Source organism: Pygoscelis adeliae, unplaced genomic scaffold (genome assembly GCF_000699105.1).
Source record: "Pygoscelis adeliae isolate BGI_AS28 unplaced genomic scaffold, ASM69910v1 Scaffold241, whole genome shotgun sequence".
NCBI lineage: Eukaryota > Metazoa > Chordata > Aves > Sphenisciformes > Spheniscidae > Pygoscelis > Pygoscelis adeliae.
Genome location: NW_008824056.1, coordinates 1,253,166 through 1,275,812, shown reverse-complemented (window position 1 = coordinate 1,275,812; position 22,647 = coordinate 1,253,166). Strand labels below are relative to the sequence as shown.

Here is a 22,647-nt window from a genome sequence, read left to right as displayed (position 1 = left end):
CGTGGCGCCGCCATTTAACGCCGTGAGGGCGGGTCGGGAGGAGACGGCCGCCCGCGGGCCCGCCCCCGGCATGTCGTGAGGCGGCGGTGTCGGGGGCAGCGAGGGAAGGGGCGCACCCGCCCTGAGCGAAGCGCTTTACAGGTGTGCTGGGGAGAAAGAGCGAGCTCTGGAAACTGCGTGCGGGGGAGAACCTCGTGTATGAATACAAAATACTCTTCTGTCACCGTATTTTCCTTTTTTTTTGATAGAAAACAGCTAAATGGCTTTAAATTTTTATATGGTTTCAGCAGGGGGCAGTAGATTTCCTCTTAATGAATTCTACCTTTTGGGTTGTTACCTCTTAATTAATCTATGCGTTGTGGAAAGTTGCCTAGAACGGAGAATTAAGCGATTTGAAGTGAGAGCAAGTCGTTGTTAAAGGTTGTTTAAAATAATTTTTAAAATATTGTGATATTAGATCATCATAGCCCAGGATCTTGCAAAAATTACTCTAGTTTCTATTGGTAGTAAGCCAAATGAAGAAAATGAGAAGCCAGGAACAGTAATATATTTCCAAATTATTTCTGCTGGTAGCTTTAAAAAAAACAGGATTTATTTTTCTACACATCTAACATTATAAATATGGTATTTTTTTATCTTTAAATTGGACTATCCATTGGTTATTGTAATTATTAGACTTTAATGAATATGAGAATTTGTCACCTTTTTCCTGTCAAGAATGTCTGCACTCAAGAATTGCCTAGGTATAGCAGAGTGTGAAAAATTACTATAGAGCATGCTCAGTACATGTTTTCTTACATTTGTTTTAAAGTTGATCAGTTTTATCTGTCAGCATAATCTCAGACTCTATCGTGTCGTGCCAGCAAGCTGTGAGCTTGGAAGCAAATGAACGTATTTCCCTGAAAGGAGCAGTTCTTGACCTGGTATTGCTCCTGCTGCATATCCCATGCCGCCGTGGTACAACTGGAAGGCAAAAACTGCCGGCAAGTAAAGTCTGGAAGTGGTGGAGAACCTGTCCTGGCTGTAGCTGGAAGGTCTGCAACTGCACCAACTCTGAGCAAAAGTGCCAGCTCAACTTTCAGACCTCACTCCTTCAACCTCATTACTTCGGTTTAAGCATTTGAAATGGGAGAAGAAGGGGATTTTCCTGTTGAGGGCTGTGGTTAGGGTTTCCCGTTTGATTTGCCCTTCTATTCTTTTCCATGTGTGCTTGAAGTCAGAGTTCTGTGCTTAATGATGCTGGAGGATGACTGCCTGTATTTTGAATTCTCAGTGCTGCAGAAATAGCTGTCTCATGTTTTGGGGAGTGTAGTTTTTACCCCATGACCATTATAGAAGCCATGTTCTGGTGAACTTATGCTAGCTTGCAAATGGTTTAGCATATCGCTGGAGGAATGTGACCTTAGGGAAGAGAACAGCAGGGATTGTGGGGACTGGGCTTCCTAGCTCCTCAGGAGTCATGCAGCAAAACAGCGTTTTACAGTGCTTGTCCTGGATGCCCTGTAGTGCATGCTTTTCATAAGGATATGGTAGCTTTAAGATTGTGTTTTGCATAGTGTGGGCAAAGGACCTGAATTGATGATTTATTTTCCCAGATTTTTCATTATGTAGCAGACCAGGCATTAGTCTCCGATTCTGTTGTTCAAAATGTCATGTAATCAGGCTTTTCTGTCCATAAAGAATCAAAATCCTTATAATCAGATATTTTTTCCATTAGGTAGTCAAGAACTGATCAAACTTTGATGTGCTTTTACTTTAAATTGATCATCAAACCCTGAGAAATGAAATCAAATGCATAAGCACTGATATATAACTTAGGTTATTTTCTTCCTGTATGTATTTTTCATATTGTTCACTGAAAGTCAGGCAGGTATATATAAAGAGAGAAGAATTGAGCATTTTTATTATTTTTTTCTTCCCGTAAAGCCAGGACATAAATACCAGATTGGCAAATCTGAGTTTTTTGTGGTTATAATCAACTTTCCTAAACGCAGTTTGAACAGTCCTGATGGTAGTTTCCTCTGCATTTGCCAAACTTCTATTCTGTTATACTTGCATGTGTTTAATCCTTGTGGAGAAAAAGAAGGGAATCAACATAAAACTTCCGAGGTTCTATGTTTTTACAAGCTAGGAAAGACCATTGGTCACGTTAGGAAGTTCTTAATAAAACTCACTTGTTCGTCTGCAGTTATGTGAGGTACCTTTAATGAAGGATTGACTCCTGTTAGCCACACAGTATTTTTGGAGTAACGCAGCTTTGAGAGGGATCAGTCTGAAATTCTTCTATTTGAATAGCTATTTGTATAAAACTGCTTTAATACATTTTAAGTGATGCGCTACGCATCATTGGTGAAGTGGGCTCCAAATGCTTCCGTTAAAGGATCATTAAATTAAAGTCAAATCGTACACAGAATTACAAGGCAGGTGGGCTCTGGCAAATCAAATTCACCTAAATTCTAACGTGCTGTGTTGGGGTTTGGATTTTTTTTTTTTTTTAATATAAAACATTTACAAGCCCTGCGGTGATCATTTTGAAGATAAGTTAAATAGTAATTAATTGCACTGTGAAATTGAACCTTCCATTGTCCTTACTTTGTCTTTGTGGATACTTTACAGCGCAGGGTAAATATTATTACTGCAAACATTAGAAATCGTTTGGAACTCCCACAGTGAGCCACTGTAATTGTTTTGGCTTAAAGGTATCTAATATATGTTCACAGCGTATGTAGTTTTAAAGAAATACAGTAAAGGCAAGGACTGTTAAATGGAGGGTAGAGGACTGAGATTCTATTTTTATATTTAGTTTTGGAAAGATGTATTGATTTGAATATCTAGTCCTGACACATCTTCAGCATGGACTCCACGGGGGTTTGTAAGTACCTGTCCATGTAGACTGGACTCCAGACCAAGATGTGTGTCTCTAGCCAAAAAATGGCTTTGGTTCATTTCCACCTCTTGTGCTGATGTTGCTGGTTTTGGTTTGTGTGGCATGCCTGGTGGAGCTGAGCGAATATGTCACATTTTTGTAGACATTTCATGAAAATAGTGCAGGTGGGATTCTTTCTTCTTTAAAACTTACATAGATGGAAGTAGCAGGAGGATTTTGTAGTGTCTTGTTTATTTAAATGGAAAAGATTAGAAAAACTTGCAAAACTTCTTCAAGATTTGAAACTCGTCTGCTGCAGTGGATTCTCTGCTGCTCCCAAAATTGGTTGCAATGCCCCTTTATTAAATCACTTGATTTAATTAGCACATAGTAGAAAATAAATGATTACTGTATAATGTTGTGTGTTGTGGGAGTAGCCATTTCTTTGGGCAGTGTAAGAGCGCAGTCTGTCTGTCAAGATACGTTTGTCTTTGTGTGTCTGCAGCTCGTAAGGATGTTGATTTTTCTCTTCCCCCCATCACCTGTTCAGTCAATTCAGAACGAGTAGCTGCTCGACCCTTAAATGAGGGACGAAATATTTGCTTGTACTTCTCTTTTTACCTGCTTTCTTGGCTGATTTGCTCCAGCTTATAAAAGCTAGTAGGACTTCCTTTCTTTGAAATAAATTACAAATTTTTGAAGCCTCTGAACATCAATTTGCTGAGTACTTTGTAGCCATTAGATTTTGTGCACAGTATTTCTTCCTTGAGATTTGAGTCGAAGACATTGTGCTGAGATCTCTGGGATCACAATGCTTGACGTGTGATCTTTAGCAGTGATCAGGTTTACGTATGGGAAATTTCCAAGGTGCAAGCTACGAGGTTTCAATCCATACCATGTTCAGTATCAGCTCAGTGTTCTGCTCGCGCATTGATTCGTGGTGTACAGGATGCTGGACCATGGTGTACAACAGCTGGACCAATGAATCTTGGTTTTGTCTTCATTACATTATAGCATGCTTTCAACTGACACTTTGGACAAGATAAGAAAAAGGTAATATTTGAATAACAGCATTCTGAATACTACTTTTTCATTTCTTTTTTAGCAAGAAACGTGCTTCAGAACTTGTGGTACAGATTTTGAAGGTCACTGACGCACTTCTGCAGATTAGTTATTGCCCAGTTCCAGGTAGTGTCATGCATATAAGAACATTAAAATGGATTTTTTTGTTTCTCCTTGTATTTTCTGTCATAACAATATGGTACGTAACTTTTTCTTCCTACACTGTGATTGAGCATACAAACCTCATGTATTTCTATGAATATGAACCAATTTACAAGCAACACTACCTCTTCACACTGCGGGAGCGCTTGAAATGCAAAGACATAAATCCGTTTCTAGTCATCTTGGTGTCTTCAAGTCCTAAGGATGTGAAGTCAAGGCAGGCCATCAGGATAACATGGGGATCTCAAAACTTCTGGTGGGGACATCGAATTCTGACCCTGTTCTTATTAGGTCAGGACACTCAAAGAGAAGACAATGCCGCAGCACTGTCGGTAGAAGATGAAAGCATCCTCTATGGTGACATAATTCGCCAAGATTTTATGGACACTTATGACAATCTCACCTTGAAAACGATCATGGCGTTTAGGTGGGTCACTGAGTTCTGTTCAAATGCGAGATTCCTCATGAAGACTGATGCTGATGTCTTCATCAACACCGCTAACTTGGTAAAATTTCTTCTGAAGCTAAATTCCTCAGAAAATGTTTTTACTGGTTATCCTCTTATAGGTAACTTCGCCTACAGAGGCTTTTACAAAAAAACATACATCTCTTATGATGAATATCCATTCAAGTTGTATCCTCCATATTGCAGTGGGATGGGTTATATATTGGATGGAAAACTGGCTCTGAGGATTTATGAACTGATGAGTCATATCAAACCTATTAAGTTTGAGGATGTTTATGTTGGAATTTGCTTAAATATACTTAAAGTGAACATCAGTATTCCAGAAGATAAACAACAATTCTTCCTTTATAAAATTAATTTTGATATCTGTAAGTATAGACATTTGATTGCAGTACATGGCATTACATCAAGTGAAATAATCGGGTTTTGGCAGGATTTGTCATCAAACACTTCAGTTACTTGCCTTTGATTCTATATTAATATATAAACTTAAACCTGTTTGGTGTAAAAACGTTTAAAGTATAGGGCAACACAAAACAAAAACAGTTACAGAGATGACTTCGACTGAAGGAGGGCTGTCCTGCTGGGGCAAAACTGCAGTGGCAGCTTTTCTCTGGGACATTCTAATATTCTTAAATAAAAATATTAGGCATTCACAAAACACTTTTCCATCTATGTATCCTACGCATGCAGGATACTTGGGAATACACTGTCCTGTCTTCCTCTGACACTTCTCCACGTGGTCTGCTGTAACCACGTGATTTCTACGCGAGTCTTCTGGAATGTGTGAAATGTCACCGAGGAATAATGTTTATGCCAAGAAACCAGCTTTGAAGATGCTTCCCAAATTCCTACCTGGAATTTTTAAATTGTTTTTGCAACCGTGTCATCCTTTGCTGCTCTTGAGTATTTGTTCTTTGCCCAGCATGAAACCAATAACAACCACCTTCTTTCAATATATCACCTCTGTAATCCTTCTGAGAGTGTTACACCTTATTTAAACATATCACCTCTGTAATCATTCTGAGAGTGTTACAAGCCTGTGGATCTTGCGGGGTCCGCAGAAGCTGATGGGAAGTTCTGAAAACGTGATGCACTTTGTATGTGTATATCTAGGTGTATCTATATGCGCATAAAATAGAATTGCTTTCGTGTCTTTGATAATGTTCACAGGCTACTAGAGGGGTAGATGCAGCAGAGTTCATGTGCAGTTTAGTTACTAGACATCTCTAATACATCGGGATATTCAAACCCCACATCTGTGCACACATACGTGTGTACTGATGCATCCCGAGAGTTTTGGAACCACACAGGGAAGATTAGAACAGATGCATTTATATTGTGACTTTGTTTCTAAAATAGTTTTCTTTCTTCAAATTTTCAAATAAAAAAAGTAAGAAATTCTAAGATTCGTATTTCTTAAAGAAGACAAACTCTACTATATCTGTAAAGATGGATATTTTAATCACTTTATTCATACCAGCAAGGCCAAGTTTTCAGTAGTTTACACTTCTAATAGACAACAATATAGAATTTGCAATTGCATTAACATAATTATTCTTGACACATCCACTACACGGTGAAGATACTATAGTTACATCCTGTACATCTAGAATGACAGAGCACTGCCACCTTATTTGTACTACAGCTAAGATGTTATGATATATTTACATTTGGCTGTCTTTCAGATAGTCTCTTAGAGACAAATTAGAAGAGGTGCAGGAACCTCTAGTACCAAGTTTGAGGTTTCACCAGTTTTTTTGTTACATTGTGATTATGGTCAGTATTGAATTTTGCTATCTTTTCAACAACTGCACATGGTTTTTTGTTAGAATTACAGCATGTGGGGTTTTTTAGGTATAAAAATGAGGTCTTGGGAAGAATACTCTCTAGACAAGTATTTCAGATGTCAGCGTTCTAACAATGCATGTTAAGAAGGTCAAAGTTTTTCAAAAATGGATTTTGTTTGTTAAACTAAATAGCTAAAGATACAGTACTGCATAACTGAGGGAAGAATGCTATTGTATTTCTAGAAACAGAGGTAAAACTACAGCTGTTCCTATGGTTTTAGGATCTGTTATTTGATTGCTGTACTGTGGTCAGATCCTGAGAGCTCTGTGAGAAGCGTTTAACTTGTTCTTTGATTGTTTATACATCTTAAAAAACAAAACAAAACAAACCCTCCATATTTTTCTTATAAGCCTGCCATGTTGAATGTTTAGAAATAAATTATTTGTCACAAGAACACTGATACTACAGCACAGTTTGTATTGCTTTTTCAAAAAAATGTAATTATGAAAGACGATGCAATCTTCAGAAACTGGATAGATAAAGCAGACAGTGCTCCTGTTGAGAGAGTAAGAAACAAGTATATCACAGAGAAATGGCTGTGCAGGACTGCAATAAAAATGCAACTGTCACCAAGCAAGGTATTTTTTATATTTGTGCCCCAGAATGATAACACTGATCATAGATTACAGGCTTTTGCTTTCACAAATGTAGGTTTATACACAGTGATCTGTTTATGCCACCTGAAATTGTAATCTAAAGTGACATCAATTCTGCAAGAAATTTACATTGTAAAATATTCCTGCTCCTGTTTTGGAAATGAGTTGGTTTTGTTTTTGTTTTTTTTTTTTTAAATCTGGTTTGTATTTGGGTCTGACCTAATTATTGCTTAAAAGACCATAAAAATTCATAACTAAGCTAAAGTTTCTGCTTAATGCAAATATCAGGAACATTTCTAGTGTGAGCAGCCATGCAAGAGGTAAAGAAAGCTCCAGACTGTGAACTAATGGAAGCATTTAAGTCAGTGGTGGGCCCAAACTTTATTGCATCTGCCTACAGTATTGTACTAAAACCGAAGCCTAAACCACAGGCTAAGATTTTCCCAAATGCTAAGATTCTTTTTCTCATGCAGGTAAGTGGTTCAGAAAGCTGTATTAAATCAGAATTCAAGCACTTGTGATTTTGATAATTGTGGGGCTTTCTGACTTGAAAAGCCTAACAGTGATCCATTGGTCAAAGATGTTTGGAAACTGCTGCTGGGTGGATAGCAAAAGGGGTTGACAATGTAAAATTTCAAGCCCGTGTTGCCTGTGTACTATTTCAGAAGAGTTAAAAAATCAAAATGCTTATATGTTTTGTGTGCATTCTAGAACAAACAAATTCAAAATAAACCATGCAATAGTATGTGCTGCAAACTTAGGGGCATTATTCTCTACGATCAGTTCAGGATTAACAGGACATAGATGGTTTGGAATATTTTCCTAAGTTTTGTCTTACATTTTCTAGTTACTACTAAAGCATTTCAATGCAAGTTCATTGTAACTCAGTCACGAATGCCTGGATGCACAGTAAATAATGGATTTTTATCATAGTTCTTTCAAATTTAAACTAGAAACTGATGGAAGGTTAACCAAACAGTGTGACACCGAGTTCCTGAGAAGTGTCTATTGGTTATGTCAGGTATCTTGAAGGAGTTTGGGAGGCAGAGCTTTGCTCCCTATTGTTCAAATTTTCATTCATCTCCATTTTTATGTGACTAGCGTGTACCATTTTGATCATTTATGAAGTACTCCACAGTTTGCTTAAGATAGAGGTGGTAGGGAGAGAGCTGTAAAGCTTTCTGCAGTCTTAAATTAAGCTTGTCAGGTTTTAATGCAGTTTCTGTGTATTGCATGTTAAGCTGTAAACCACATCCAAATGCAAGTACTCCACGTAGGAAGGAAAGAAAACAAAGTTAAAATGAAGCTAAGCAGATGGTTGAGTTTACTTATTATTTCCCCTGCCCCCCATATGTAGTTGAGTCCACATTTTAAGGAAAACTAAAATTGTAAAACAAAACCAAACCCACCCCCCTCTATTTACATATTGGGTTTCTAAAAATCACAAAGCCGCTTTCTTTCACAGGGCTAAAGAAAGTATAGCCTCTCTGAAATGCTGCTGTTAGTGATTCTTAGCAAAAAGCAGCATCGACCTACAACTCATATGAGGAAATACCGCCTGTGTTAACAGCGCAGTTTGTCTCACCTGCAGTTACAGGATTTTGGGACTTAGTTTTCCTCCTATAAAATAAGAACTTAAAAATACAAAGTTTACCCCAAACGACCTCTCTTGACATGGTTTATATATCTGAGCTCTGTTTTCCTCTAGCCTTCTGACAGTTGCTGTGCAGCACGTTAATTTTCCAGGCCACATTAATCCGAATTATCTGAATGAGTTTTCTTTACAGTGTGAGAGACGATGGTGTGTAGGGGTTGCGTCCATCCCGACTGGGATGGGGCTCAGCCTGACGTCCTAGCCGCTCCTGTCAGTAATGCTTTGCCTGCGGTGGTCCTCCACCTAGGAGTAAAGTGCAGCCTCCCCTGAGCTTGCAATAAAGATAAAATCTTAAAAACTCTTCTGGCTCCGAGTGAAGAAAATGTTACAAGCAGAAGCCTGAAGAGGCTCTTATCTACGATAACACAGGCGTGTTGTACTAAATGAAAGCTGTCTTTAACCAAGATGGATTGCTTAAACATTGTGGTTCTGTTATCTTGTGTTGTGTAGGATTTTTGTTAATAAAGCTCCGACCTGCCCTCGCAGAGTTCTAAACGTGTGGTTCGTTTTCATAACGAGTCTGTCTCAATTGTTTCTTAGCATTTCCAAATGCACTGGGTAGAAGTGGTTTTACAGTTGCTCAGGGTAATATTCACACAATATGGGTTTTAATGTTGTTTTTCCACATGCTGCTCCTGTTAACTTTGTAGTTAACAGTTACGTGATTGTTACAGTTTGCCATGTTAAAGGTAGATGGGTTTGAAATTTATAAAAAAAATGGATTTCATTTGTAAATCCAGCATTACTAACCACTGCTTACGTTTTGTACCTAGCTTCTGCATATAGGAACAGTTTCCCAAAGAGCAGTGTCGAGATTTGGTACAGAATGGAACTAACTCCAAAGAACTTTTTCCAAATGAATTATGTTTTTAACATAACTAAGTTTTTCTTACCAGAAGGAGAAAATTTAAAAATGACAGATGGACTGTGGCAGTTCTGGTGTGAGAGTCTCCTGTCATCAACAACAGATGAAGCTGACGGAGCGCATCTGCAGAGGCACAGCAGCAACCTCGCTCTACGTGTAGCCAGCTTGCTTTCCCGGGGCAGAGGCAGCATGGGGACGCCGAGCAGGTATCTGACCGTCAGCCCACACGGCTTGACTTCATCACTCTTGTTACTACCAAGATTAAAGCAAGTGCGGATAAAGTACAGTTTCATCTGTACTGCTCTTGCACCCCTGAATACAGTGTAGGAATTCCCAGAGAGCAATGTTTGACAGCCCCGCATTTAGATTTCTAAAATAATCGGTTATAACCGATTATTCATGTAATTAACTTGGAATAGAGGCTGAAGTAGATTTCTGAGCATTTGTGTCCCTAGAAGTACCGATGCACTCCACAGGCTTAAAGGAATACAGGGTTGGTCTTTTAAATGCAGAAAAAGTGCTTTATTTCCCTACTGCTCAACTAATTCGGAGCTCTTCCTTAAGACTGAGCAGACCAGACATAGGAGCTGACCTACTCATAAAAGTGGATTTCAGAACTTTACTCAAGAACTGCTTTTGATGTGAGCCTCTTTATTTATGGTTTTAGATAGGCTTCAGCTGCTTTGACTGCACACGTTTTGCTTAACAGAGCATCTAGACTATTATATATAACTAGAGATGACCGATACCTGGACCTTTAAGTTATCTAAGGGAAAACTATATGTAAAACAGCTGCTTACCTAAGCCTTATATAGTCAGCACTACATAAATAAAAGTGATTTAAAATTCAAATCGATATTAATTGTATATATCTTTTTAGAGATGAGTCCTCAGGTTTAGAAAGATAATTTATAAATATATTGACAACACTGAGGGGCAGCAGCTCTGGTCTATACAGTTCCGCCAAACTTCAGCGGAACATTCTAAATTTTAACCTTGCAATTTTGTACAGCCAGATTTCCGGATGGAGGCCTAAAAACCTACTTTAGAAAATGAAAGGCTGGTGCGGGTTTTTCTTCTTTAGTATAATCACTTACTAAATGTTTCTCTGTGTAAAATGAGTATTAGATACATTAGAAATATATTAATATTGCTTAAAGCAAGGATGGCATATATTCTGAGAGGCAGCTGAACAACGAAACTCCCTTATTTTCAAGATGCAGCGTTAGTGTTTATGTAGCAAACACTGTTACTTCAAGCTGATGCAGTGCTTTAGTACTAACTTCTGTATTCTAAAAAGTCACAACTTTTTTTTTTGTTTTAATTTTACCTTACATAAATTGTATAATACTGTAATAACATTAGCAATAGTTTTGGTACTGACCTTGCCTTCACAAGGCAGTAGACAATACTTCATGATGTTAGATGGCATTTACTTTATTTATATTTATCCAAACATTCTATTCAGTAAAACAGGCTCACTAATTTCAAATTTTGAATTTTTAGAAATTTTAGGACTACAGCGCTGACGCAGTCCTCACAATGTCGTCTGTGGCCATCCCTCCCCCATGAGACAGGGTCAATATGCCCAGACCACTAGTGCTGGATGTCGCAACAAAAGAAGTGGCGTACATTTTATACGAAATAAAATAGCGTCTCCTGCCACCCCCGAGACCAGGGATGAATTCTGGACTCTCCTAAGCTGGATGGCTGCGGCCTGCGTAAGCCGCACTGTTGCCAAACGTGGATCCCACAAACAAGCATTTAAAATGCATTCACCAACGTTGTGAAGACACCCGTGCGGGGGGGGGCGGGGGGTGAGCTGGCGGGGGATGCTGGGCAGGACTGTGGTCTGCCAAACTTTCACGTGCGTTTTTAGCAGCTGAGTATCTGCGTTTCTCAGCCGTGTCCGGGGATGCACGCGTTCAGCCTGCACGGCTTCAGCACTGCTGTAAAATTCAGCCCAACCGAACGGGTCTGCATTAACCTCATAGCTAACTTCTGCACAAGGGACAAGGGGGACGTGACGTCACGCACATTTTTCACACGGGCTAAGAGAGCAACTATTAGCTGTAACGAATACTGCGTGGTTACCGTGCTGAGGCCAGCCGCTAGACGGAGCTATGGCCTCACCTAACCGGGCTGGTACCTAGACTGGGGATCCCCGCAGGAGCTACGAACGGTGAAGGCTACAGCCCTTCCGTTACACGAATGAACAGCCCTTCTAAAACCCCACTAGTGTATCATCAGAATGATAAACTAAACGGTAGTCTATAATCAGAATACAAAGCTAAACGGTGGTATCTTTAAAACGTACTGCGTGAGTTAAACTGCTAGCTTGTAATACCACTGGGAAGAGCCCAAATTCTTTTTAAGTACTGGATCAGCTGAGTAATTGCAAGGTACGTTTTTTCATATCGGACCATACGAAAGATGTGCTGTGGCAGCAGCTTAACGTATCAGTTTTCTGCCATGTGATGCTCTTGCCTGATGAACAGATGTCACCAATGGAGCTACTCAGGCTTAACAGAAAACTTCCATGAACACGTACGGCAAGAGGGAGCTCTCGGGTGTGTGCAAGCCGCTTTAACCAAACTGCATCTCCCTTTTTTTGGAGAGGTGCCAGGCAGGAAAGCAGCACTGAGGATGGCGTGCTGGAAGTACTGCCTCTCTGATGCCGGAGCGCGTTCTGCCACGCTGCTCTAGCGTACCTGGGGAGATTTCTGGCTACAGTGTCCGGCAACTCTTTCCAGATGTACGATATATTATTAAGGCAGTGGAGGATCAAACCCTAGATAGTTTAGGTTGCATAAGCAATACGTACATTACTTAATCTTGTCATCCAACAGCTGTATGTATCACAACAGAATTTGGCACAGATCAGCATGACTGGAAAGTTACAGATGTCTAGAACTGGATTAAAGACTTCTTAGAAGACTTCTAGCAGGGAGCATAGGGAGGCACTGCACATGGATGTAGAAGACTGCGCAAAGCCTGTCATCTCCATTAGTCCTTCATCTTTAAACCTAAAGCACCTGTAACTATTTTTTTTTAAGTAATAAAGACAAAAGTCAACAACCTTACCAGAGAGCATTGGCATGAATGTCTTTGGCCAGGAAAGAGCTACTACAAAGGGGGGAGTGTTGCAGAGAAAATTGAAGGTGCTAAACCAACTATTGTTGCAACTGCAGACACTCGAAGGTTGAAATAGGGCTGATTCGGTAATGGACTGGGTGGGCCTGTGAGTGACAGAGTAAATGAATCCTGGCATAAATACCCAGACAAGTCTGCAAAACAGTTCTGTATTGCATTGCACTATGTGTTTTCCTAAATCCTGTGAGCATGGCTTACTTCCAGAGTGAGCCATCCTCCCACTGCTTCCTCACAGCTGCTTCAGGAGTTTGAGAGTGTGTACGATTCCTGCCACCTCATTTTCCTGTCTATCTTGAGTGCCAGGGAAACCAGCAAGCGAGCTGTGCTCAGGGGAAGGTCGGGCATCCCTCAGCAACGCTCGCTAACCTCGAGAACGTGAGCTGCAGGAAGCTTAGTGGCTGCCATTAGCTTTTCGCTCAAGTGGCATTAGTCTATAATGTTTTTTTTGGAGCTGACCATTTCTCAAATGCCTGTGAAGGATTAGTATTGATGTCTCTGCTATACAAGCGTCCTGCTGCTTTAGAGTTCTATAGGCTGCTGGGTCTAACTCTTCTTTTCCCTGGGCAGCTGTTTTGACAAACATCCAGGCAGTGTCCTACAAAGAAAAGCCAGTACAATGGAAACATCATCTGTGAAGGAGAAAGGAAAGGCAAACGCTACATGCACCATGAGCTCTGCCTGGAGCACAGTTTCGATACTGCTGCTGTTAGCATTATGAGTACATGATTAAGCACTCCCATGAAAATATCACACAAGGTTTTCATTTCACAGCGTTCTGACCTCAAATACCTTTTCAAAATAAAATAACTGAAGCGCTCTGCAATTATTAACGTTTCCTGTTAGCTGCTCAATTTAACTGCAAAGTTGCATTTAAAATTCACTGAATGCACTGTTCAAGAGATTTAAAAAGTCCAAAACCTTCCATCCTCTGGGGAAGGACCAGTGCAGGCTGGGTGCCTGCTGGTTTCAGAGGATGCTGGACACTTTCATACTTCTGCTTTTCACTTGTCTATTCCTCGGAGTCAAGGGGCTCTACTCAGCATCTGGGATGAGAAGAGGCTGCTAAAGGGCATGTATACAATTTGAATAGCACTGGTAATAGCAACAGATCCAATTAAGAGTTGTAATTATCTCCAAACAAACTAAAGGAGGGAAGTTTGCTGGGGAAGAGATAACCTAGGAAGCAAAATGAAAAGACTAAGGTGGGAATTCCTTCTCGAGCAGAGAGCAGAATTTGTGCTCTTTCATTTTTTGTCTTCACAGACATCACACCCGCTCAGCACAACCACAACACATCACAATATTTTAGGGACCAGCAAGCCACTTGCCCAAAATGCTATAGGTGGGTGATGAGAAACAGGTAGCTTTTTAACTAAGTAATATTGTATCTTTACCCAAGAAACAGACAAGATTAGTTAATGTATTGTATCCCTGATTCACCTCAGGACCCAAATACTGACAACCTCCATCACCTTGAAGATGAGACTTCAGCGGATCCTCCAGGACCACGTTTTGTGGGAAGGGAATCCCAAGGATTGTTGTAAGACACGATACGGGTAAGCAAGCCATCCGACATACTAACCTTCAACTCGGGCCCTGGCTCTGTTCCTCTAACACGCGTTGCCCTGTCACTCTGCTACTGCTGCCTCTTCATCACGAAGCAGCCAGCTAAGTTATCAGATGCAGAGCAAACTCAGACTGTCATTGTTTAAACTTACAGTAGTCACAGATTCCAAAATACAATTAAATACTGAAAGTTAGATCTAAACATATTTTTATCTAGACTTAACAGAAGCTTTCATCTCCACAGTGCAATGACACTGCCTGGCATTTATACATTATACCAAAAAAATGGTTCTAAAGTGGTCTTGCCCTGGATTAACACCACAAATTAATCTGCAGTGGTACAAGGAAGTCTTTAATAGGCTTGACTTCACCTAGGTAGCTCTAAGGAATGCCCTGTTTTCATTAGTTTTCCAAACAGTCACTAATGAAATTAATTTTATCTTGCATTACTTTCTTTACATGCCTATGAAAAGTCCATGCCAAAAAACTAACGTAAGGGTGAGTCTCAGTGAATGACAGACATTCTTCTACCACAAAAGAGCTATTTTTTGATATAGAAGGCATCAGACCTCAGAGTATTTTGCTGAAGTTTAACAGTTGGTTTGAATACAATACGGCATAGAAGAAATGTTATTAGAGTAATGCACAGACTGAACAAACATGTGGCTTCAGGTAATTCAGTAACTCTACCTAATCACATGCTTGGCGGGGATTTATTTAAGGGAGGGGGAGGTTAAACAAAGTGAGAGAGCCAGTTCGGTGGTAGCAGGCTAATAGTTGGCTCCTCTTCCTCCTTCATATCAATGACAGGCCAATAATCGCAGACCTTTTCCTATACAACCTTATCACTGCAGATCAAAGAGGAAAAGAGATGAGAAACATGAGAGCATCGTTCTGAAGAGTCACACCTACGAGTGAAAAGCAGCATCGCTCCTATCACTTGCTATTAAGCGGCAGCACTGCCCTGACCCTGCTGTGCATCTGAATGAACCTTTGACTATTAGAAATGAGAGGTAAGGAATCAAATGAAAAGTCGACACAAGATTTGTAAAGCAAATTCTGAACTGGAAGATTACAGTTAGTTTCTAAGGAGCGGCAAGGTCACAGGAGACAGGTACATGTGAACAAACTTAATTCTTATAATCACTCAGAACGTATTTGTTGTATTGCTCCTTTTGTTAAGCAAAGAACAAAGACCAGAGGGATCTGTTCCTTTTGTGTAGGATCTTAACGGTATTTACTAGAGCTTTCTACTATGTTTAAAATGTAAGAGTTTGTTTTAAGTTCAGAGTGAGGCAGAGAACCACCAGTAATTACTGTTCTTCTGTTTTGCTATTCCTGAACTTCACCACCATCACTGTTATATTATCAGGACATCCTCTGTAAAAGGACTGTAGAACTATACTCTTTGCACCAAAGTGTGGTTCATCCAAGCGCTCCTTGATGAATCGGACAGCTTCCTCGTTGCTGAAAGCATCCCACAGACCATCCGACGCCAAGATCATGAACTCAGGCTGCAGTTTGTCCAGGTCAAAGGTAAGAATATCAGGGTCAGGAATGACAACATTCAGGTTCTTCAGAGGGTAATCTCCTAACGAGCGGGACATGGCCAGGATCCCCTGAACGCGCCAGGAGCCATTAAAGCTGATAAAACCACCTGGAGAGAAACACCAACACGTAAAGCAGTTCTTTTTAAAGTTAAAGCATTTCTCTGGCTTCCTGCCAGACCCACCCAAAAATTTATCCTGCAGTATCCTGAGGCGTACAGATGTTACATATCTCAAAAAGCAGGAGATGCCTTAAGTAAATTTCAGAGCGCTCCAGGGAAGAGCTGGATTGTGGCTGCTAGTGCTGTTGAAACAGCTGAAGCAGAGGAGTCGGGAATGGCTCTGCTTTCAAATGAAGCAGCTGCATGCTCTCCCCCAGTGAGAGCGACAACTCACTGAACACAGGTATTCCTGTACTACACAACTTACTGTTCAGAAAGCCTTATGGCAATGTTGAGACAAGAATACTGAAAGCAAATCTTTATATTCTTGTGTTAGGAAACCCCTCCTTTTTCTGTGTAGTTCACATTTTCCTCATTTCAGAAGATCTATGAAGGAAACGCTGAAAACACCCTGCAGTAGGACTCACATCTCACTTTTAAGGCATAAAGCAAAGAAGCAAGCGCAAAAACGTTTGTAGGCTCTTCTATCAAACTGCCTTGAATGAGCTGTGTCAGAAAGGACCAAAAAACTGTTCTGAACAAACCAATCACGAAATTTTTCTTCAAGTCAAAAAAATGCAATCTGGGATCTGACTGATTGATTTTACCATCACCAGGATTAAGGCTACTTCTAGTTGAAAATATATATTTTATTTAGGGGTTGCTTATAGTGAGAAACGTTTTGCACTGAAATCGATGACTGACACAGCCAGCACCTGGCTATTACACAGTCCGATTGTGCCAGGGAGGGAACCATACAGTGTTCAAGGTCAAAGAGTAAAAATTAGGCAGCTTCAATTCCTGTGCGTGCATCTGCGTGCCGCTGTCTGCACTGGTTCACAGCAATATTCCTGTCGTCTTTAACATGAATGAAAAAACTTGAGGACAAATAATTTGCAAACATGGAACATGAAAATGTATGACAAAATTAGGTGAACTGCTGTCTTTTATATCTGCAAGCTGTCTGCTTTGGTGTTCTTATAAATGCCTCTGTCCTTTGTAGTTACCGGAATGTTTTCAGCTCTGCACTTCAGTCTATCCATTACTTGTCAGTCAGCTAGTCACCTAAATCTTACGATTGCATTTCCATTCCTGGTTGGCTGATCTAATCTGTAAATTCCTTCTGCTTTCAGGTAAAACTACATTTCATTTAATGATTCCTTGTTTTTTAAAGCTTGAAACTTGCTTTGCATTAAAACCAGCAGAAACAAAACTTTTTAGCTGGATGTTTTCATGAATACTTCTAGGGAGTCTCCATTATGAAGACGTTTCCTTCCACAGTGAAAAAAAGGAAGGACTGGTGAGCCTACTGCAAATCCTCCTTAGATATGCAGTCAAACAAACCCCGTCCAGCTGCTGCTGTAGGTTTTGAGGGTGCCTCGGTTAAATGTTACACAGCCACCTACTCACCAGCACAGGGGGTTTTTTCATAAGCGATTAGGACTATAGTAACTGGAGTGTAATCATGTGTATGTACTGGAATGACAGGGGAAGCAAAATGCAATTAAGAAGAGGCAGTTTTAAGTAGACATTTTACACACAATTAGAGGACAGCAATGCTTGCACCCGTCACTGTACTTGCAGAGAAGATAGCTGATGCTGCTGACTCGCTGCAGCGTTTACTCCAGTCTTTGCAGGTTGTGCTTACGCATACAAAGTGACTTTTCGGTGCCATTCTCAAGTGGCACCTGGAACTGCCTACGGCACAAGTTGAATTCCTGTGGTTTGCTGAAGTGTCTGTTCACACTTCTAATATTTTCTTTTATAAAACCATCCATACAGAATACATAAAAATGCTCATGGAAAAGCAAACATTCCGCAGCGCTGGCTGCCACTGGAGAAGAAAAGGCATTAAAGAAATAGAAGCTTTTTGGCAACTGCACAAACATTTTGCATGTTAGCGAGAGCTGAGCTTAAAGGATTATGTTCAAGGTGAATGACTTAAATTTCTATCAGTGACAGTCACCTTGTGGTTCTGCAACTGCATGTTTCTTCACAAGCCAAAACCACGGTTGTTTCAAGGCCACTGTCTAACGCTGATACTATACACATCACTCACGCTCTTGATCAGAAGGAGATTCCTTGTGTTTTCTGGGGAAACCAGCATCCTTGTGTCACAGGACATGCATTCCCCTATCCCACAGGAACGAGTCAGAGTAGTGGGACCCGATCTCATTCAGGTGTGAGACAAGTGGCACCGCAGCATTTGTGAGCGTGCGTCAGCCAGCCTCTTGTGAAAATAACACTCAGTCTTGACAAAAACACTGTGACCGGTGCTGTTAACTGCACAGCCATGCTGCAGAGCAGATAATTCCACAGGATGGGGCACCTCAGCTCAAAATCAAGGGCCCTGCCCTGTTCTCTTAGCTGCTGTCTCCTTTTGGCATTTGGGTACCAGTGACTTCTCACTGCACTGCAGGAACTCCCACGAGAAACCCAAGCGTTGGCTTCTGGGGCTTCAGTGCGAGAGCTGCTCGAGACACATCGGACTGATAAACGGAAATTTTTTTTCAGGTTGTGGGTTGACTAAGACTTTGTACGCAGTTGCTGGGAGTGGGGAAGAGAGGGACTGAATTCATTCTCCATCCACCGACTGCTGACAGCAGCAAGCAGCGAGCCTCCTTAACGTCCACCGTGGCAGCAAAAAATGACGGATTAGTTTAGACTTGTCATCCCAATGTCAACGCCCCGCTGAAATGCACAGGGCAAGTCACGCTTTTCTTTGAGCTGCTGTTTCAGGCTGCCTCAAATTGATTTATATCAGACTGAGGTTTGAAGGCTATTTTCTCAACCGTGGCTATATGGGTTTCACTTTTAAATGAAATCTAATCCTACTAACACAAATGTGCAGTCATTTTATAACTACCTATAGGGCATGAGACAGTGCAGCTTGATGGTGCAAGGTAAAGTTGGAAAACCAAAACGTAACATAATGACGTGGTTATTGTTGCTTTCTTCAGTTCTACATGACAAGAAAGTATCTGGATGGTGGAAAAATGTCAGGTACTTTTGTCACAGTAGCAATGTAGGCTTGATAATGCAGTTTGGGCACTTTGCTTCAATTTTACACTTACTGTATGTAAGGAAGGGATGTTCCGAAATGTAAAAGTATCCAGCAGTAGTATAAACTGGATTGTATGTTTTTAACAGCACTATGAAGCCATATCAATCATGATAATACAATGGGGCAACAGGTAACAGAGAAGTGAATTCATTAAGTCGCTAGGCTCAATAGAATATTTCTTGTTTAGCTGCAGATAGTTATAACATTTACCTGTCTTTTAAAATAATTTCTTCCAAAGTTGGAAATTCCTGCAAAAATCCAGGTTCATTCTTCATGTTGCTGTGTTATAAAGCCTCACTTCTACACAAAAGAAATACCCAGATTATTTTTTTTCTCCTAAGTGAAGGCCTTCTCTAAGTGAACAATTGCATAGAGGCCCTGGACATGGCTAAGAGGGAAGCAATTTTATAGAAAAATCTCCAGATTTTATTGATCCATCCCCCAAGTACAGAGTTGAAGCAAAGCGGGACCAAGACTTTCCTATTCCTTCTTCTTAGGATCTGTATACTTTTTCTTCCCCTTTGGGGAACGTACATGACCTTGGCTCTCTGTCTAGCAGCAAGGAAGGATCCCCACTGCTCTTACGCCTCCTTGGCGACAAAAGCAAACTGAAAGGAAAGCGCACATTGCGCATGTATGGGCATTTATGCTGCTGTGAGCATATTGATAACCTGTAGGTTTTAAAAATGTTTTATACTCGGGGAAAAACTTGTTATTTCCACTTTACAGATGAAGGCGTGGAGGCAGAGAGGCAATGCATCTCTGGAGGCAATGCTCATCGGTAGGTTTAACACAAACGAGAGGAACTTTTTTTCTTCATCAAATAACTTGCTGCTGCAGGCTGCTGTGGGAGCCAAACCAGAAATGGGTTCAAAAGAGACTTTGACAAATTCATGAAGAATTGGCTGTTAAACTTGATGATCCAAATGTAACTTCTAGCCCAGGAGGTCGCTAAACTGACAAGTGATGAAAGCAAGAAAGATTTATTGCGGAAAGGTTGCGGTTTCTTATATGCTTTCCCTATACCCCTGCTACTGTTTACACGTTTGTGCTCATTAGCAGTCACTACATGGGAACAAAAAATAGCTTTGATGAATTAGATTCATGCTCTGCTTATTTTAGGAACTAAACCTCACTCAGCTTCAGACCCAGCCTCTCACATAAAGGCTGCTGATATAGTTTGGTGTGAAGACGCCTGTAATGCTGCTGCTCCTTTTTATTAATTTGCTCCCTGCAGAGATCACAAGGGAACTGGCCGGGACGGTCAACTGGCTGTTGAAGATGAAGGCTGCTGTTCTTACTCCGACACCGGCTTATTAAGGGATAGGTCAATCTGCTTCCATTTCTCTGTCTGCACCATGAAATCCCACTGAAAACTGCTGTATTAATAATGGGAGATTTTATCTGTTGATGCCTCAGTCTGGTACTTTTCAGTCTCTCTCAGGGGAAAAGTCTATGTTATTGACAGAGTAGAGAAGAAAAAAGATGAACCTTCAATTCAAAGCAAAAATGTTACGACTCACCAGCTCTTTTAATCCTCTTCCTCTCTTTCAGTTGGTAGGGCTTGTGATCGTGTGACAGGGGGATAGCATTCCCATCCTTGTCACACAAGACTCCTCGTGAATCACCAACGTTGGCCACTGTGAGTTCTTTGTCTGACAACAGTGCGATCAAACAAGTTGTACCTGGAAAAAATAGAAGGGAATGGGAAGCAAAACAAATATATGAGGTGTATCTATCTATCTACCTATATAAATGATTAGCAGGAAAATGTTCTTCCTATTAATAATGGCAGAGAGGGGCTGAAGTGGAAGGAGTGTATTCCAGTCTCCATCTGAGAGCCGGCTTTTCCTAATGGCTAAGGAAAGTAATAAGAGAAAAGTGCAAATTAGCCCCAGAGCCCACTCGCAGCTTCTGTGAACTGAAACTACTGCACTGGACCGTGCATGGGTAAAACAGAACTCTCACCCCTCATCCCCTCAAGAACTGAGGTCAGTTTTCTTATTTTTTTATTGAAAAGAGGAAAAGATTTGACGTTTTTAATTACTTTAACCTTTAAATACACAGAAATGTAATTAGTCATTGATCACCATATCCAACAGGCATAGTATTTGTTGGCTAAGGTGGCAGGAAAATATTGGAAAAATTGGCTGGTTTTCAATTTTTATTTTCCTCACTTAAGTGGAATGAATGTTGAGCAAAGCAGAGCCCATTAAGACCATGCCTTTTCTGTATTTTCCCCTTCTAGCTAATGTGAGCTGTACTCATAAAAACTCCAGCTTTTACAAATATTCCTTGCATGGGCTTTGGACCAGATGTCACCATTTCAGTCACATTTTAGAACAGAAAGATGTTAGATATACACCAACAAACATCAAAAGGGAACGCGCCTGGCACTCAGTTTAGATTACATGGCGCTGCTAAAATTTTTATTTTACTTCAACAGTAACTAAAATTAACTTAATGGCTGCTTTCTTCTCCTTTTAGGTAGACCAGAGAAGCACATGGTTGAATTTTCACCTCTGTTGTTAATTTACATCTGATTATTCATTAAAAAAAAAGGTACATCTGCAGCCGGGGCGCTCTGGAAGCACTCGGGGCCAGCATGCCTGATGAAGGGTCCCAGTGATGAAACTCAACCAACAGCAGTGTTATAAAGCGACGTGTCTCTGCTTGTATGTTTTAATCAGACAAAGATGCAGTTTTAATGAAAATGCCAGCAACGGGGCGTTCCAGCACTGCCTACCGTCAGTGGCATCCTGACCCCTGGTTTTGCTCCAGGGGAGCTATATTAGGGTTTAAGTCTATACTCTGTGGTCTTAAAGCTAAATTCCCATAGCTGCCGCTTCTTGCATCGCTGTCCAAACCCAGAATTAAAAACTATGTTTTGCTGTTCCCATGTCAGTAGTTAAATATCCCATGACTGGTATAAATAAAATAGCCAGTAATAAACAATTTGTGTTCAGATGCACTGTGTTCTGAAGATTTATTTTTAACTTAATGGTCTGTCTTGCACAGCTCTAAACTAGAGCTGTTTTTTCACAAGACAGATATATATATATTATTTTTTGCAATTGACTGACACATTGCAGATCTAAATGGATATAGTTTCCCATTTGTTGCTAAAACCCCCTGGTAACTGCACAACTTAATGGCTCACCTAACGACAGGACACGCAGAGGAACACGTCTACCAGGATCACCCGAGGAACCCAGCAAAATGAGCTGCCTGCTACAAGAAATATCTTCTCTGAAAACTAAATGAGATTGCACCGAAGGGTGTGAAGAAGGCTGTGCTGAAAGGGGCACCTGCCGGCTGGATGCCCGCCCTGTTCGGATGCAGGTGTCCGGCCTTAATACCCTGGTGAACAGACCCGCTCTAATGCCAGAGGACTTGATAATGAAAATACCAGTATCCAAAACACAAAGACAACAAAATAATAATGAGGGTACTGTAATGGGGTGCAGCTGGTCATTTAAGCAGAACAAAACTGCGCCAATGATAACTTCCTTCTCCAAGTGGTAGAGAAGCCAATGAGGAGAGGTGCTATGCTGGACCTTGTTCTCACCAAGAAGGAGGCGTTAGTGGGGAATGTGAAGCTCAAGGGCAGCCTGGGCTGCAGCGACCACGAAAT

The 22,647-nt window shown here is 40.8% G+C and overlaps 2 protein-coding genes across 2 annotated transcripts in view; one reads left to right on the top strand and one right to left on the bottom strand.

The window, feature by feature from the left end:
* The first annotated feature begins 106 nt into the window (after window positions 1-106).
* B3GALNT1 (beta-1,3-N-acetylgalactosaminyltransferase 1 (globoside blood group)) lies at window positions 107-5,483 on the top strand. The gene is made up of 2 exons (XM_009333918.1): window positions 107-141; window positions 3,972-5,483. Exon 2 carries the CDS (start codon window positions 4,063-4,065, stop codon window positions 5,023-5,025), a length of 963 nt encoding a protein of 320 aa, XP_009332193.1. The 5' UTR covers window positions 107-141; window positions 3,972-4,062; the 3' UTR covers window positions 5,026-5,483.
* A 519-nt stretch (window positions 5,484-6,002) lies between these two features.
* PPM1L (protein phosphatase, Mg2+/Mn2+ dependent, 1L) overlaps window positions 6,003-22,647 on the bottom strand; it is a 113,374-nt gene continuing 96,729 nt past the window's right edge. The window contains exons 3-4 of the mRNA XM_009333916.1: window positions 20,537-20,698; window positions 6,003-15,898 (exon numbers count right to left, since the gene is read on the bottom strand). Coding sequence (XP_009332191.1) covers window positions 15,555-15,898; window positions 20,537-20,698 — 506 coding nt within the window. The 3' untranslated portion in view covers window positions 6,003-15,554. The remainder of the gene's footprint in view (window positions 15,899-20,536; window positions 20,699-22,647) is intronic.